Source organism: Lytechinus pictus, chromosome 3, assembly GCF_037042905.1.
Source record: "Lytechinus pictus isolate F3 Inbred chromosome 3, Lp3.0, whole genome shotgun sequence".
NCBI classification, from domain to species: domain Eukaryota; kingdom Metazoa; phylum Echinodermata; class Echinoidea; order Temnopleuroida; family Toxopneustidae; genus Lytechinus; species Lytechinus pictus.
This window is the reverse complement of record NC_087247.1, coordinates 18,701,219-18,717,415: the sequence shown is the minus strand read 5'-3', so window position 1 is coordinate 18,717,415 and position 16,197 is coordinate 18,701,219. Positions and strand designations below refer to the sequence as shown.

Here is a 16,197-nt window from a genome sequence, read left to right as displayed (position 1 = left end):
ATTGCAGTGCCCTCATGAAATTATAAATGATTTTCCTTGTCATTTCAACATATCATCAGACACACTATTTCAAACACACTTACATGAGAATACTTTTTACATGAGAACAATGATTTCACTCGTCATGGAGTCCATATTGTGGAATTTATATCACAAATGGAGTAGCTACCCGTTTCACAATAAAAACTTTTTTTTTAAATCGTAACTTTTTTTTTTCTTTTATGGATTTTGTCAAACCTTATGATTTTATTTTATTTTAAATTTTATTTACACCAACATGCTGCAGGGTGAGCTTCCCCTTTTACACGCATGCACTGCTTACTGCTTTAGTCACTTCTCATGATTTTGGTCTCATTTTATGATAAACTAATAAATTCATCATTTTTATGACAAAAAATTGTGATTTAAGTTGCATCAAAGAAAGCATTTTCTTAACATAAATTGATCTGATCATGTTTACATATTTTAACTGAAAGGAAAGTTCACATCAACAAAAAGTTGATTTGAATAAAAAGAGAAAAATTGATCAAGTAACACATTGAAAATTTCATGAAAATAGGATGTAAACATCAAACAATAAAAAACAAAAGAAATACCGGTAGTGAGTGGGGGACATCATCGACTTTCTCATTTGCATATCACTGACATGTACATATAACTGTTGTGTGAAAAATAAGCAAAACTTTAAATGTCAGCACTTTCTTATTTTACATCCGATTTTGATGAAATTTTTTTTTAATGCTTGTTTGATATTTCGCTATTGATTCAAATCAATATTTTTCTGGGGTGGACTTGACCTTTAATGATGAACCAAATCAAGATTTATCACAGTTATGTACAATATTGTTAGAAATTGGTTTATCAATGTTTTCTCTGTTAATTCGCCAGTCTGACTGGGTTGCCATGAACTATGTGCCGTTTGCTGAGAAGGCCTTACAATTAACCTCTGACCTGTATAGGTCAACGGCTGAGCATCCATCCGTCATGAAGCAGCATGTCCTGCAGAATATACTCAGGGTAAGTGCTGTATTTAATAAAAATATATTTTGAAAATTCACCATGTTTTTTTACTTATTTATACCAACGCAGCCATTCAGTGGATTTATGATATGAATACGGTGCGCCACCTATCGGTTGCAGCGGACAGGCCAGTTTTTAACTTCAGGGTCGACATCCCAGGCGCAGACAACGCACATTGCTAGTGTACTGTAGTGTCACGGTGTGCATGTGTTTTTACCGAATTCACCAAAAACAGTCTGAATTTTGTGAATTAAATATGCGACAAATTTTTTCTCCCTCCTCCTGGACCCTGGTTGACAGCATATGCAAGCCAGCCGGCCGAGCCACACGGGCCAGCACAGCAAAATCGCATTCATGCAGCACGCGCCACAGACATTAATTTTAAAAGTCGACCTTTTTCCCCATGAGGCTTTGCGAACTTCACCCTGTCCGCATTGTGAATCCACTGAATCCCTTGTTGGTGAGAACTAGTTATGGTGTAAGTGGAAATGCTCATTGGATTAAACTACATGTAGTCAATCAATTGTGACGGAAACTGTATTTTAGGTACTATTATGATTGTCCATCTGTCATTCCAGTTGTCAGTCCATTGTCAACATTTTGGTATTGTCTAGTCTATCAGTTTATTTGATTTTAATGCTTTAAGCATTTAGGTTCATATTAGATATTGGTGTACTTCTATTTGATGGCCATCCTTCTACAAATATAGATGACTGTCTTGAGTTGAGAGGTCAAGTTGGAAGGTCATTTCTGGTATTCAATATGTTCTGTGTTCGGACAGATGACTGGTTTTGGATGTCATCTGTATTTCGATTTTCTTATGATTCATATTAGTCGGGTTGTTACAGCATGCCCGAACAGGATCAGGCTTCCACAGCTTGTGTGAACAGGGCCAGGTTTGAATGATTCAATTTGTAAGATGCTTCCAAAGCTTGTGTGAACAGGGCCTAACTTGAATGATTCAATTTGTAAGATGCTTCCACAGCTTGTGTGAACATGGCCAGGTTTGAATGATTCAATTTGTAAGATGCTTCCAAAGCTTGTGTGAACAGGGCCTAACTTGAATGATTCAATTTGTAAGATGCTTCCAAAGCTTGTGTGAACAGGGCCTAGCTTGAATGATTCAATTTGTAAGATGCTTCCAAAGCTTGTGTGAACAGGGCCTAGCTTGAATGATTCAATTTGTAAGATGCTTCCAAAGCTTGTGTGAACAGGGCCTAGCTTGAATGATTCAATTTGTAAGATGCTTCCTGTAGAAGGTTCAAGCTTGATGAGTACTTGTCTGAAAGGTCTAGCCATACTTTGCCCCTGTATCATAAAGCTTAGCAATTAATCATGGGCTGATTTTTAGGATTTTATCTTGCATAATAATCAATGCAAACAATCATAGAAATTATCATCATAATCAATCGATAAGCTTTATCCTTTCGGGGCCTAGGTCATCAGCTTGTGGGCAAAAGAATCCGCTGCTTTGGTTTATTTGGAGGAAGGGGGTAAACAGAGACTTGTAGTTGTAGAGTCATGTGCATCATTTATATATGAGTTAATCACCATTTGCATAATATGTAAATGGATGGCAAAAATAAATCCAATGGCTGTGCAAGGAACTCATTGTATCAAGGGTTATTTATTATTCTGGGCCCGTTTCATAAAACTTGTTATAATAACAAAATTGCAATAACAGGTGAAAGCTGCTGAAATCCTATGTGATTGGTAATTGGCTTATGGTATAAAATTTGTTATAGAAAAATTGTGCATTTGTTACTATTATAAGTCTTTTTGAAACTGGACCCTGTGCCCTGTAACACAAAGATTAGTACTGATCGTAGAACATTTTTTATGATTGATTCCATTGACTACAATATACAATCAATCATAAAAATCAAGCATACATGTACAAGTAATTGCTATTAACCTGTTTGTGTTTTGGGACCCTGGTCTCTGTATTTTCAGTTACAGTTTCAATAGGGGGTTCCTTTTTTTAGCACAGCCAAGAAATTAGGGGAGAAATTTAAATAAGACTTTGTTTGGTGTTATAATTGCAGCTTTGGCCTTGACTTCGGGGGAAGCTCTTATTCCTTATTAGTGAGAAGGATAGAATGGGTAGAATTTTGTTATGGATTGTTTTATGGATTATGTGATAGCCATTGTGTAGCCAGAGTATGTAGAGTCCAATTTGCAGAATCTTGTTAATTGATACTGACATGTGTTTGGTTAGACATGTGGTTTGGGGATATGTGGGTGAAAAAGAGGGAGGAGGAGGGGATAGACAAGCTTAGGAATGGGGATCGAATCAAGCACACTATAAGAAACGTACTGTAAGTCCTGTCAAAATCTTGTTAATGTTTGTTGTTATTGCTTTTTGGATGGCTTAAAGGTAAATGGGGGACAATGAAAAAAAAAACATTGGGCTCTAACTAAGATAGTGAAAGAAGAGAAAGTGTGAGGGCTGTGGAAAGAAGGAGATTAATAATTTAGAGGAGTGAATCAGCTAGAATTGGAATGAATTAAAATAAGGTTACTAGTAATTAACAGAAGAGAACTTTTAGTATATACATGTAGCAAAGAAACAGAGCAATAACAAATTAGGGGTAATAATTGAAAAATAGTAGATTTATTTCAAAGGGAAAGATGGATGAAAGAGAGAAAACTGTAGAGAAACATGTGAGAATGAATGTACAATGCCCATTGAAAAATTATATGAAAACTAATAATCATACAGTTGTATAATGAAGAGAGAACTGCACAGACCCAGGGTACAAGTGGAGAGAGATTTAGAGCCTGGATTTATCCATGCTTAAATCGCATGCATGGGACATGTCTCACAAGAGATAGTAATTCAAGCTGACATGTTTTGAACTTGTGTTTGGGGCTCTTAAGGTCAATCAGAGTTTGGCTGTCAAGTCTGTGAATTGTCTGTGATAAGCCAGGGAAACGCCCTAGCCAGCCCCTTGGAACACGAGGGAAAATAGGACAATGCTCTACACTAGGAATAGTGACATAGGGCTCATTGTTGTTGATGATTTAATATGTGTCTTTATCAGACAGAGACCTAATCTCACTTGATTTTGTGTGATTATTGGAGCATGGCAGACAGTGTACAATCACTTGAATTCCATGATTTTTCTTTTCTCTTTCTTTTTTTTTTACTTTCAAATAATTATTGCATTATTTGTAGGGGAAGAGAAGATGGCTCAAGGAAGGTGGAAACAAGGATTAACCCCCCACCCCATTAAAGTAGATGATGATTAAAACTGAAATAAAAGATAAATTAAAGTGGGAAAATTTAGGGTGACAACGACATTCAAGGATTTAGATACAGTTGAGGCCAAAAGTTTACATACACCCATGGAATTTAGTGAAATTTGTTCGCTTGCCAAACATCTTAAAATTAACTATATCTTCAGAAATATAAATAATACTATGATGAATTTGGTAACGAATGAAAGAGTGTATTAGCTCTTTCACAAGAAAAGGATGCCATTGGGATTAAAGTATATTTCAGGTGGGATTTTCTCTGAAGAAAAAAAGTAATATTTTTGCCAAATGTATTCTATTGTTATTCTATTATTATTATATTTTCAAACATCATTTCATAGAAATATATAAATGTCAAATCTATGATTTATAATTACATTTATCATGATATGTCACCACTGAACAAAAAAGTGTAATCTGAAATGTTTGTGAACATTGAGAAGTAACTAGCACAAATATGAAATGTATTTGTCCAGTTTTTACTTTAAATTTGTCTAAAATATCAAGATATTTTTGGGGAAAATGACACCTAAATATTTTTCAGCTCCTGATGACAAAGCAATGTGATGAAGGGGCATGACATACTAATTTGTTTGATATCAAATTTGTCACGATAACACAAATATTTTATAAGATACAGTAAATTTTATGATGTTTGGCAAGTGTCAACTTTTCTTTGAATTTCCTGGGTGTATGTAAATTTCTGGCCTCAACTTTATATACATGTAGTCTAAAGAAAAAAAAAACTGACAGACACAATTTATGAAGTATGCATGCACATGTGAAATAGCAGAGATACAGAAATACAAAGGTAAATTGAGACGAATGGGACATGTTTATAATATGAATACATTTTCATCCAAATTTTGTTTAGCCTTTAAGTTTAATAATATACTTTTCTGCATGATTCAATTAGATAGAACCTTTCATTTCATCATTGCATAGGTTTTCCAACTGCCATTGGGTTTGAAGTACGCTTGTCCAGCCCCATCAACATGGAAACTTGCGGTACAGTGCCTACTTGATATTCTACATGTGGGACTTCCAGTAGCCAGGAAACAAGAATTCACTGCAATATTTGAAGACATGTGGATGGATTTAGCTGCTTCCCTTGAATTATTCCTCTTTTCAGAACAGTGAGTAGCAGTATGATGGGTTAGAAACTCAATAATGATGAGGATGGTGATGACGCTTGGAAAAAAAAGATAAAAGGGATGAGATTCATGATATCGATGGTGTTTGGGATTGTGATAGTTTTGAGACAAAAAAAAATTGATTGAAAAAAGTGGTGATGGTGATGGTGGTGGTGATGGTGGTGGTGATGGTGGTGGTGGTGGCGGCGGTGGTGGTGGTGGTGGTGATGATGATGATAATGATGATGATGGTTATTAAAATGTCAATGATAATGATGGTGAAGGTATTATGGATGATATCAAGTAAAGACAAAAGCAAAATAGAAGTTATTGTACAACTTATATTTGTGATATATGTTAATATAGTGATGTGTTGATGAAGAGGAGAGGATGCTAATTAAGGTGATTGTGATAGTGGTAGTGTTGTGAAGAAATAAAGAAATTGTTATCTCTGTTAAACTCTGAAAGTCATTCATTATTTGATCCTCTATTTCTTAGCCCTACACCTTCCACTCTTTCGGTTGAGGAGCAGCAGAAAGACGAAGGCATGGATGTAAAGGTTGTGCTCCTGATACGTGAGGAGATTCTACCGTTTTCATCTAGTGTTCCTGAGCAGTTTACAGCTCGTATCATGACTCTTCTCAACAGAGGGTCTATCCATTCAGCAAGTACAGCAAGCTTCTTAGGTGAGATTGAAAAAAAAACTCATACACTTATGATTATCAGTACTCAGGATCTTGCTATTCAGCACCATTGTCCAGATATGGTGCTGCTACTTTGCGATGTGGCTCGCTAGGTTGTCAAGTGCTGTTTAGAAATTTTGGATGGACATTTTTTTTTTTTCATGTGTGTGGATAGAGTGTTCAAAAAACAAACTGTGCAGATGTGCATGGGCAATGCATTGAATACGGCCGACTCTTTATATTGCACTCTGTTGATGAGTCTCTTCTTAGGAATGAGTGAGTCAATAAGAGACACCATCTGTGCAATACATTCACAGTTTTGAAAAAATAAACCTGTTGTTTTTATTTATGCTTAATACTTATCCATTTTTTTTTTCATTTTTGTTAGACTGAAGGTGCTCTTTTAGCTCATGATGACACTTTAAACCTTTCAAGTAATCAACAGCCTTATTAATTATTGAATATTATAATATATGAATATGAATATGATTATTCAGTATTATATACTTAAAGGTATTGTTTAACTTTGTGAGCAGCCGATTTAAAAAATTCTCAAACCAAGATGAAACATGTGTACAAGTGCATGTATTAGAACTAATAAACCCTGAAAACAACCATTATTGAGAATGAAAAGCTAAAACTACAAGGCAAACCCCGATTTTGTAAATAGGCGTCTTATAGACGCCTAAATAGTACACATAAGTGTATGGGCTGAAATTAAGATGGTGTTTTCGGTCACTTTATATTTCAATTTTTGAAGCACTAAATAATTATTTTCGAACGCAATTTTTTCTGGGCTTCATTTTTGTAACATATCACAGACACAGGTGACAAGTGTGACCTTCTAGCTCAGATTTTTTAAAAGTCAAACCAATGTTAAACAATCCCTTTAACCACATGTTTCTTCAGACATAATCTTGATGATTGTTATGGTCACTTTGAATTTGTTGTGTAATTATCTCAAAAACTAAAAATCATTGTTTCTCTGCAGATGTTGATAATCGTCAGCTACGAGAGGAGTTTGCCAAGGCTTGTTTTGAGACCCTTCTCCAGTTCTCGTTCATCTCCCAGACGAAACCTCTCCATGATGCAGCAGACGAGGGAGCCCTTACCAAGATGGCGCTGGCTTCCTTGCTCCAGAGATGCCAGGAGGTGCTGAAAAAATATGTTGAAGATGAGAGGTTGAGTGGCAAATGTCCTTTACCAAGGTAACATCAACTATGCTTCATCTTTGAACATTTTTCTCTCAATAACACGACTAGTATGTATGTTGGTAAATTGCTGAATGGTCTACACCCATTTCTTCTATCCATTTGATCTCATTCCGCATGGTCTAGTCCTAGTTTGTCCACAACTGGTTCATCTCCCAACCATATGGTCTAATGGCAATTAATCCTTATTAACATTTTGTCTAATATCCAATTTGCCTGTACACCTTACGTCTAATATCCACTTGTTTTAAAACCACTTATTTATTGTTTAATAAGCTTTTGATGACCAAAATTTTTATTCGACATATTGAAAGATAATAAGTAGACAAAATGGAAATTTAATCATGTGTTGTGTAGACCAATGGTAGAGACCAAATGTGTTTAGCCCATGTGATATTAGACTATCTGACACATGACCAACTGCATGTAGACCAAGTGAGTGTAAATGTATGTTCGGCCTTAAGATTTGTCTCTGCAATGAAGTATTAAGTGTTATGGGAGATATTGATGTATTCTTATAGATATTGCCTGAATTTCACATCTGTTGCATATTCTTCTTTCATCTTTATTTCAGGTCAAGAATGACTGAGATGTCATTTGTTTTGCAAGCTATAACAACCTTGATGCAATCACTGAAGAGGGCTTCCCCCGAAAACGGTATGCTATGTAATCATAATATGAGATATCCCAGAATTATTCCTATTGGCTGTGTCATAATATTGACTTTGTTCTCTTTAAAACTTGTCTGAAGCTTTAGTAAAGGTTCAGGATCATGAATTATACTGGAGTATCTTCTAGTATTCTGATCATCCAAATGTGTAAAGACCATTGAATTTCTTTTCATCCATTGATTCCTTTTGATGATATCTTGTACCCTCTTTTTTATTTTTTTTATTTTTTTTATTTTCATTTTATAAAGGGTCCTTTGAACACTTATCTTTGGTGATTGCATGTTTACTAGGAAATTTCAAACAAAGAATATATTATTGAACATTCAGCCCTTAGTATATGTATGGTATCTGGACAGAATTTAATTTTGATGTAAAATCACCATTCACCAGAAGCATCCAGTAAAACATTTTTTCTTCATATTGTTTAAGTAATAACATTTTTCAGACAAATATTCATATTTTCATGTTTCCATGAACTGGAGAAGTGGCAATCACTCTTGGATGGATTTACCAAAACTTAAAGAGAGACTTTGAGCAAACTGTAACTGTTATTGGGGGAGAGATTCAGTCTTTCACTCTTTGTGTACTCTATAGTTGGTTGACACAAACCGCACATTTTCCCGCGATGTATTCATTAAGGTATTCATTAATGTACACCTATCCATTATTCAAATATCTCATCAAATGAAGAGTGTATATGGAGGTTTCATGTTTGTTCATTGTGATAAGTATTCATAGACAACTCTGTTCTACTTGTTCGACCCACTTCTCTTTTACCACTATTACTTCTCATATCTTTTCATTGTTGCAGTTGACCAAAGTACATGGAGCCAGGTCATTGGTCTGTACCCATTCCTAGTGGACTGCACCACATGTACGTCGTCCCAAGTCTGTAAGGCACTCAAAGAAGCCCTCTATCAATTCCAAGAACTCCTTGTAGCTCCTCATCCTCCTTCCAGAATGGTGAATGGGAAGTGATGATGGGTCACAACCCAGTCCTTGTAAACTGTACTACCTGTCTATTACACCAAGGTGGTGTTTCACACTAACACCAACACCGCTATGGTGTAACGCATAAACTCATTGATGGATGAGTTGTATACCGCACGCAACTGGGAATTTTAGTGTGATATTAGGTCACTCTTAAATCTTCGTCAAACACCCACCAGGACAACCGAAGAAGACATCAGTTCCAAGAACTCATCTTGATACCTACCATGATGGTGAATCAGAATAGTGTTCTGTAGTATAGCATCTCATGACCAATGCCTCCATGCAGAGTTTGCAACATAATTTCCAAAATGATCATGCAACGAACTTGTGGTATCTACTGTCAAGTCTTCACAAGATGTCTACTCCAGCCCTGGATCTAATCCTCTGCATGATCATATATTAAATCTGAAACCTTAATCAACGGTAGCTGGGGTTGCCGCATGGTCATCACATCTTTTGTGGTGGACACTTTGAAAGTGAAAGATGAATATCAACTAACACTGTAATAGTATTCTTGTCTACTGGACTTATAATTCAAATGAGATCGGTTTTATGTCAGTTCCGGCACGTTTCTACAGCTTGTTTGAGTTTATTGGCACCAATCAATAATTGTTGTTAAGTCTTATGACATGACCTGAAATGCAGAAGATCTTGTTAGTTGCCTATAAGCTCTATCCATCTCTGGTGATCAGAGTTGGTATGATTAATGCCTGTCATAAGGCACCAGAGGGTTCTTTAGAATCATGTTAATCCATTTAGTAGCCATTACATACACTATCAATGTGAAAAAAATTGGCAAGTGCAGCCTTTGTTTACACAAAATCCAAAGATTCATTATTATTTTCACCTTAAAAGGGCATCTTTAATTATGATAATGGAATCCTGGAATCATTATCATTTCCTTTTTTTTGTTAAAGAACCTTTAACGATTTATGTTCGTTGTATGCTCTAAAGTCATCAGAAATTCTACAATCTTTTGTCATTCCAAACCTTGATAAAGAGTGACTACTAGATTTGAGAATCAATTGACTTCTTGAACACATGTTGAGAGCAATATAGCCAAGTAGTAATGCATCGGTTTTAAACTTAATCTGAAGTTTAAGGGTTATACATTGTAAAGAAAGAATGAGTTTTAGTGGAGTACTTTATAAAGCTACTAGATAGACTTGCCTATAAATTGATTGTATACAGTAATGTGTATTATTCATATTTTTGTACAATGTGGGTGTATGTCTGTGAGGCACAAAATCAGTGAATAACTTATTCTTTGATAGACTGCTCTATTATAGAACAGGGAATTCTTCTGAGAGAAGGACTATTTGAATAACAATATGGTAATTTAAGTTGACATTCTAAGGCCCTAAAATTAATCGTGGGTTACTATTCTATTCATCATATGAATTTACAAGGAATATTGATTTTTTTATTTGTACTTTGTATTCATTCTCAGACAGGCTAATTATTCACTCTGAAGTTTGAATGCAAGCACCTCCCCAGGAGACAAGTAATAGCATCTGGGAGACATTTTTGTACTTTCATTCAATTTAAACTTCATCCCTCTCCAGTTTTTAAATTCACATGGGCTGCAATACATCAATTGCACATTATTTTGCTTTAAAAAAAGTTAATGTTACAAAACAATAGGAGTAATAATTTGGTTCAATCCTATTTCATGTTTTGCAACTGAATGTACAGAATGAACTTTCATTTAATCTGTATTAAATTTAATCCTAGTATCACAATTTCAAATAAATCTAACAGATGTGGTATCATGTGATATTCAATATATAGATTAAACAAGTACTACAGAGGAGGCTTAACCTCCTATATTTAACAGTATGCTGCATGTAAATGCTTAGTAGTTTCCCTTGTTTTATTATGTTTAGTTCATGCTTTGCCAGTGAGCTCTATCACAAAGCGCTTTGATATTCTTTAACGCATTTGGTTTGTCCTGAAAATTAACAGTAACATTGTTTTAATAGGCGACTATGATATCTCTTTGAATCAAGAAATTTTTATTGATATCATTTGAATTATTCATTTATTTCACCATGAATAGCAATGTGGTATATAAAGAAACATCAATACAATTATAAGAAAATTAAGAACCGCCAACGAATTATGATGAGTATTATGGTCAAGGTCTCTAAGAAGTAAGGCTGCTTTAAGTGCTGCCCTACATACAAACATTAAGATACAATACTTACTCGCACATATACATTTATACAACAGGATTAACAAGTTAAGTTCGTGACCTTTTTTATTGTGACCTTATTACAAGGTATTCCACTAATCTCTTTATTATTAATTAAATAATCCTGTATGGTAGTGCATACATTATTAGCGATAAAGGCATTTTTCAAAATAACTTAATGATTTCATCATAGTCATATACAACATACACTGGTGTGTAAACTCATTCCAAAGAGGTAAGGTAATATGGCAGAATATGATATATTATCATCTATATAGAGTGTTTTAGCGAAACATTAAAAATGTGTATCTTTGGTCTGCATAATATGCCCGTTTAATACCAGAGCGTATCCCTAAAAGGACCAAAATCTGACGAATATCCCAAAGGCTCCTGTACAAAACTTGCCATTGAATATGAGACCGTATTCAAAGTCTAGGGTGCATGCGGGAATGCGTGAAATTTACAATGTGTACAACAATGAAAGCAGAGCGATGCACAGCATAGATCACAATGACACTCAGTGACATCATAGTGAACTACATGTAAGTCACCTAGCCTGTCAAAGACCAAATTTTATGTTATGAAGTGACAAATTCATATCAATTTTTTTTTGGGGGAATGGGATAGATGATAATATTATTGGATGACTTTATATCATGGAATACCAGAAATGTTCCACTCATTAGGGCCAATATTCCACTCATCTGCAATTCGTGGAATATTTGTCCAAACTCTTGGAATATTTCTGGTATTCCATTCTGAACCATCCAATATAATATAATTATCTAGTTAACAAAAACACTGTATTGTGAAATTCTAAAGATGGAATTACTTTATGTATCTATATCAAACCATGTTTATGTATATTATATTTACGTATGTAGTGCAATTTTATGTTGATATCTATTTGAGTGTATCTTTGAGAAAAATTGTGCAAGGGAGAGACATTAGATGTGCTATTATTTGTCTCAAGGTGTAAAGTGAATACAATTATTTCTGATGTGGTTGCATGTGTATTAAAGTATTCACCTGATTTTGAGCTCTGTGTTATATCACGTAGGTATTTTATGTTGCAAAGTTTATCTTATCTGTTCCGTTATGTCAGTTGAAATTTGAAATATACATTCCTCATTCTGTTTTCCAGCTGTTTATGAGGACCATGTTGTGTATTAGTTTGGTGGGCTGTGATTTTATCAAAATTCTTGTAAATGGGTCAAACTCCAGAATATTGTTTGTGAACATTCATCATCTACAAAATTGAAGACTTAATAAAAATATTTCACCTGTCCCCAAAAGAAGACTTCTTGTCGCAACATCTGATGATGAACTTCATATATTCTTTTTTTTTTTTTAAATTAATAAATCAATGAAATTAGAATTTTGGATAGGATACATGTATATTTTATGTTATTACCATGTCACTTTATCATTGGTCTGCTAGTTAGACTCCAACTCAAATCATTTCTGTGATTTAAGATAACAACTTTCTCTTGTCTTTCTCTTTAAATCTTTAGGTGTTATAATTTATTTTTGTGAAATATCTAGAATATGATGAAACTATACATTGATATTGTTAAGAACAGCAAAGTAATGGCCTGTCGAAATAATTATAGTTTTGGTTAGATTTTCCTTCAACCCTGTCTAGAAAGGATTTTATATACGTTTTTTTTTCTCTCTCCATTATCGGAACCTCATCCATGGATGAATACTTGATGAAGTAAAAAAGATATATATCTACATGTGAAGATTTCTCTTTGCTTAAAGTAGTAAATCTACACCCCCTTGCCAAAAAATCCTGGAATTCAGTATTATGTGATTATACACTGATTGTTTGTATTTTAGTCACGAAGTAGTAAATATGAAGCTGATTCACTCCCCCTTCCCCCAGAAATTAAAGCAATCAATTAGAATTTATCAAAGAGATATTTAAGGAAGTAAGAATGACCCTCTTCCTCCCCTTCTCCCCTCACCCCCTTCCTTTGTTTACCCCTTATGTAAAGGCCAAAATTGAATTTCATGTAAGTTTTGTACTGTAGTATTTAAAAAGCAGAGAGAAGTTTCACACCTTTGTATGTTGTTTTACCTCCCTTTGTTATTTCAGACAGACTTTGGGGTTTGGTGGAGAAGAAATGGCTATATTAATCTATAACACTAGAGAGATATCAGTATTACAGCTGTTACAGATCAATATTTTTCTATCGGTGATTATTTCTTGTCACCTTATTCACATGTATCAACTGATGGCCATGTAAACCCAATTTTAAAAAACTCTTGCGTCCATCCATCTTGAGAATCGACTCTGAATACATGTACCATACAAATTCGACAGATACATGTACCTCTGGTAAATATACGTGTTTTAAATGATTTAAATAAAGGACAGAAAATTGTTAGACAACAAGTGAACTACTGCGACTAACTATATATGTGTGTATATATATATATCTCTATATGTATATATATAATGTATAACTATAACATTGTAATATTATAGACGACTTACGATTATAACCAAGAGTTTGCTAATAACTTGGACATTTATTTTATGAGCATTTTAGAGTAAAGGCGTTGTTTTGTGAATGCCATTTTGTAAGTTGAAAAAAATATTTATATATGCCATCATATGGTTATTATGAGGATGTTTGTGCATAGGATATGTGCAACTCAAGCTTACAATATTTGTTTATATTTAAATTTCATATAGTGATTATCATGGAAACTATTTACAGAAATCTTATTTGATTTATGTACATTCATTTCATTAGGGAAAATTAGTAATTGAAACAGCAGTATATTAGTTAAAGGTGTTTAAAAGTGACTTCTGAAGTCTATGTAGTATTATTGTATTAGATCATTTGATCATATTTTGAAGGATGTTGTCTAATACTAATATAATAAACCATGGGGAAATATTCTAATGAATTATAATGGACCCAAGATTGTTTTAGTATCTTTATTTTTATAGTCTAATTTCTCATCAAAATTAAATTATAAAATTATCTTAAATAAGTATCATTTTTGTCTTGCCTGCATTGCAGAGCAAGATATAGGCGCCGCTTTTCCGACAGCAGCTGAGGCGGCGGTGTCAACATTGAAATCTTAACCAAGGTTAAATCTTTGAAATGTCATCATAACTTAGAAGGTATATGCACCTAGTTCATGAAACTTGGACATAAACTTAATAAAGTATTACTGAACATCCTGTCTGAGTTTGAGGTCACATGGCCAAGGCCAAAGGTCATTTAGGGTCGATGAATATACATCATATTGGGAGAAATCAACATTAAAATATTAACAAAGGTTAAGATTTTGAAATGTCATAACTTTGAGAGTCTATGGATCTGATTCATGTAACTTCGACATCAGGGTAATCAAGTGTCACTCTACATCCTTTGAGAGTTTTAGGTCACGTGACCAAGGTCAAAGGTCATTAGGGCCTGCACTGCTGCTATACTGAATCAAAAAATGCAGGTGAGACTGGTTCTGCTGGTATAAGTTTTGGATTGGTATATGATTTGTCAATTTCACTGTTGGGTTTGGTCAGGGACTTTGAGGGTGATATTAGTGACAATCAATTTTGCAATGATGGTGGCAGTAACAATAAAGCAATATTGACTGGCCTCGGGGCGATACGACATATATCGCCCAAACTAGATTTATATCGCCCGAGTCGTAGACGAGGGTGATATCAATTTAGTGAGGGCGATATATGTCCTTTCGCCCCCAGGCCAGTCAATATTGCTATTATTAATCAAATCAGACATCTAGAGCAAAAATCTTTAAAATTTAGATATTTTAAATTTGTAGAATGAGAATCTAGTTTATCATGTTGAGCAGACTGGGCCTCTGAACTTTACCATTGTGACGTAATTGAAATGACGCGTCCCTGGCCTAGGGACGCAGTATCCAGCGTTGTCTTAACTTGATTACCATTATGACGTAAGCACTGCATGGTTCAAGGACGCGTGCAAAAACGCGTAGAATACCCGGATATTAGTGCTGCCTTTTATTGCCCGCTACATTTCCACGCATTTTCACATTGACTTTCCTGAGCGGGCAATAAATTGGGCCCGTGGATAAACAATTGGAATTTTATTGACCGGCCATTGATCCCAGTCTTAAGCAGGCAACAATGTTTCAAAGTTGCCCTGCTCAGATGTCTGATACGGTTAATAATAATGATGATCATGTTGAGGAGGATCCTGGTGCTGGTGATGATGATGATAGTGATAATTATAATGATGGTATTATATATTGCATATTACCCGTATCAGACATCTGAGCTGGTCATTTACAAAACCGCATTGCCCTACATTTTCTGAATATCGGGAAGGGATAGGTATATTGTTTGTATTTTCCTGTCTCAATGCGGGTATTTGTTTTGTATGCAGAGACGACGCAAAATAATACCTTTGGTCTCACATCCGAGCATTTGAGGATGCGTATAGAGAGATACGCTTCATAATGATCTGGGCACCAACAATATACTTCATAATTAAGACAACGTTATGTCTGGGCGCTTGCAAGTACGTCATAATGGTAAAGTGGAAAGCCTAGACCCTGATATTAACATGACACAATAGAACTCTATTTTTAAAAGAAAAATCACCATTATGATTTTTGCTCTAGCTATCTGATTTGGATGATAATAAAAATATTGACTGGCAATTCTTTCGGGGAACATAAAAAATATTGCCCTTAAAAGACCCATATTGCCCTTGACTTAAGACTCATGCCAATATAATTCTTTTGCTGGCAATATATTTGATGGTCCCCTCAAGGCCAGTTAATATTATATAAATAACCAAGTGGGCCCTACATGGGGAAATTGAGTATTGTGCAATAACGAAGTGGACCCTGCATTATAAAAACGTGTATTTATATTATATGGATGGCTTAAAAGACAAGTCCACCCCAACAAAAAGTTGATTTGAATAAAAAGAGAAAAATCCAAAAAGCATAACACTGAAAAAATCATCAAAATCGGATGTCAAATAAGAAAGTTATGACATAAAGTTTCGCTTAATTTCACAA

The 16,197-nt window shown here is 34.6% G+C and overlaps 1 protein-coding gene across 1 annotated transcript in view; it reads left to right on the top strand.

Moving 5' to 3' along the window:
• LOC129257688 (protein MON2 homolog) overlaps positions 1 to 11,342 on the top strand; it is a 60,825-nt gene extending 49,483 nt beyond the window's left edge. Inside the window, exons 30-35 of the mRNA XM_054896069.2 lie at positions 889 to 1,017; positions 5,224 to 5,414; positions 5,910 to 6,097; positions 7,086 to 7,302; positions 7,880 to 7,962; positions 8,788 to 11,342. Of these exons, the coding sequence (XP_054752044.2) occupies positions 889 to 1,017; positions 5,224 to 5,414; positions 5,910 to 6,097; positions 7,086 to 7,302; positions 7,880 to 7,962; positions 8,788 to 8,954 (975 nt within the window). The 3' untranslated portion in view covers positions 8,955 to 11,342. The remainder of the gene's footprint in view (positions 1 to 888; positions 1,018 to 5,223; positions 5,415 to 5,909; positions 6,098 to 7,085; positions 7,303 to 7,879; positions 7,963 to 8,787) is intronic.
• Positions 11,343 to 16,197: the final 4,855 nt, after the last annotated feature.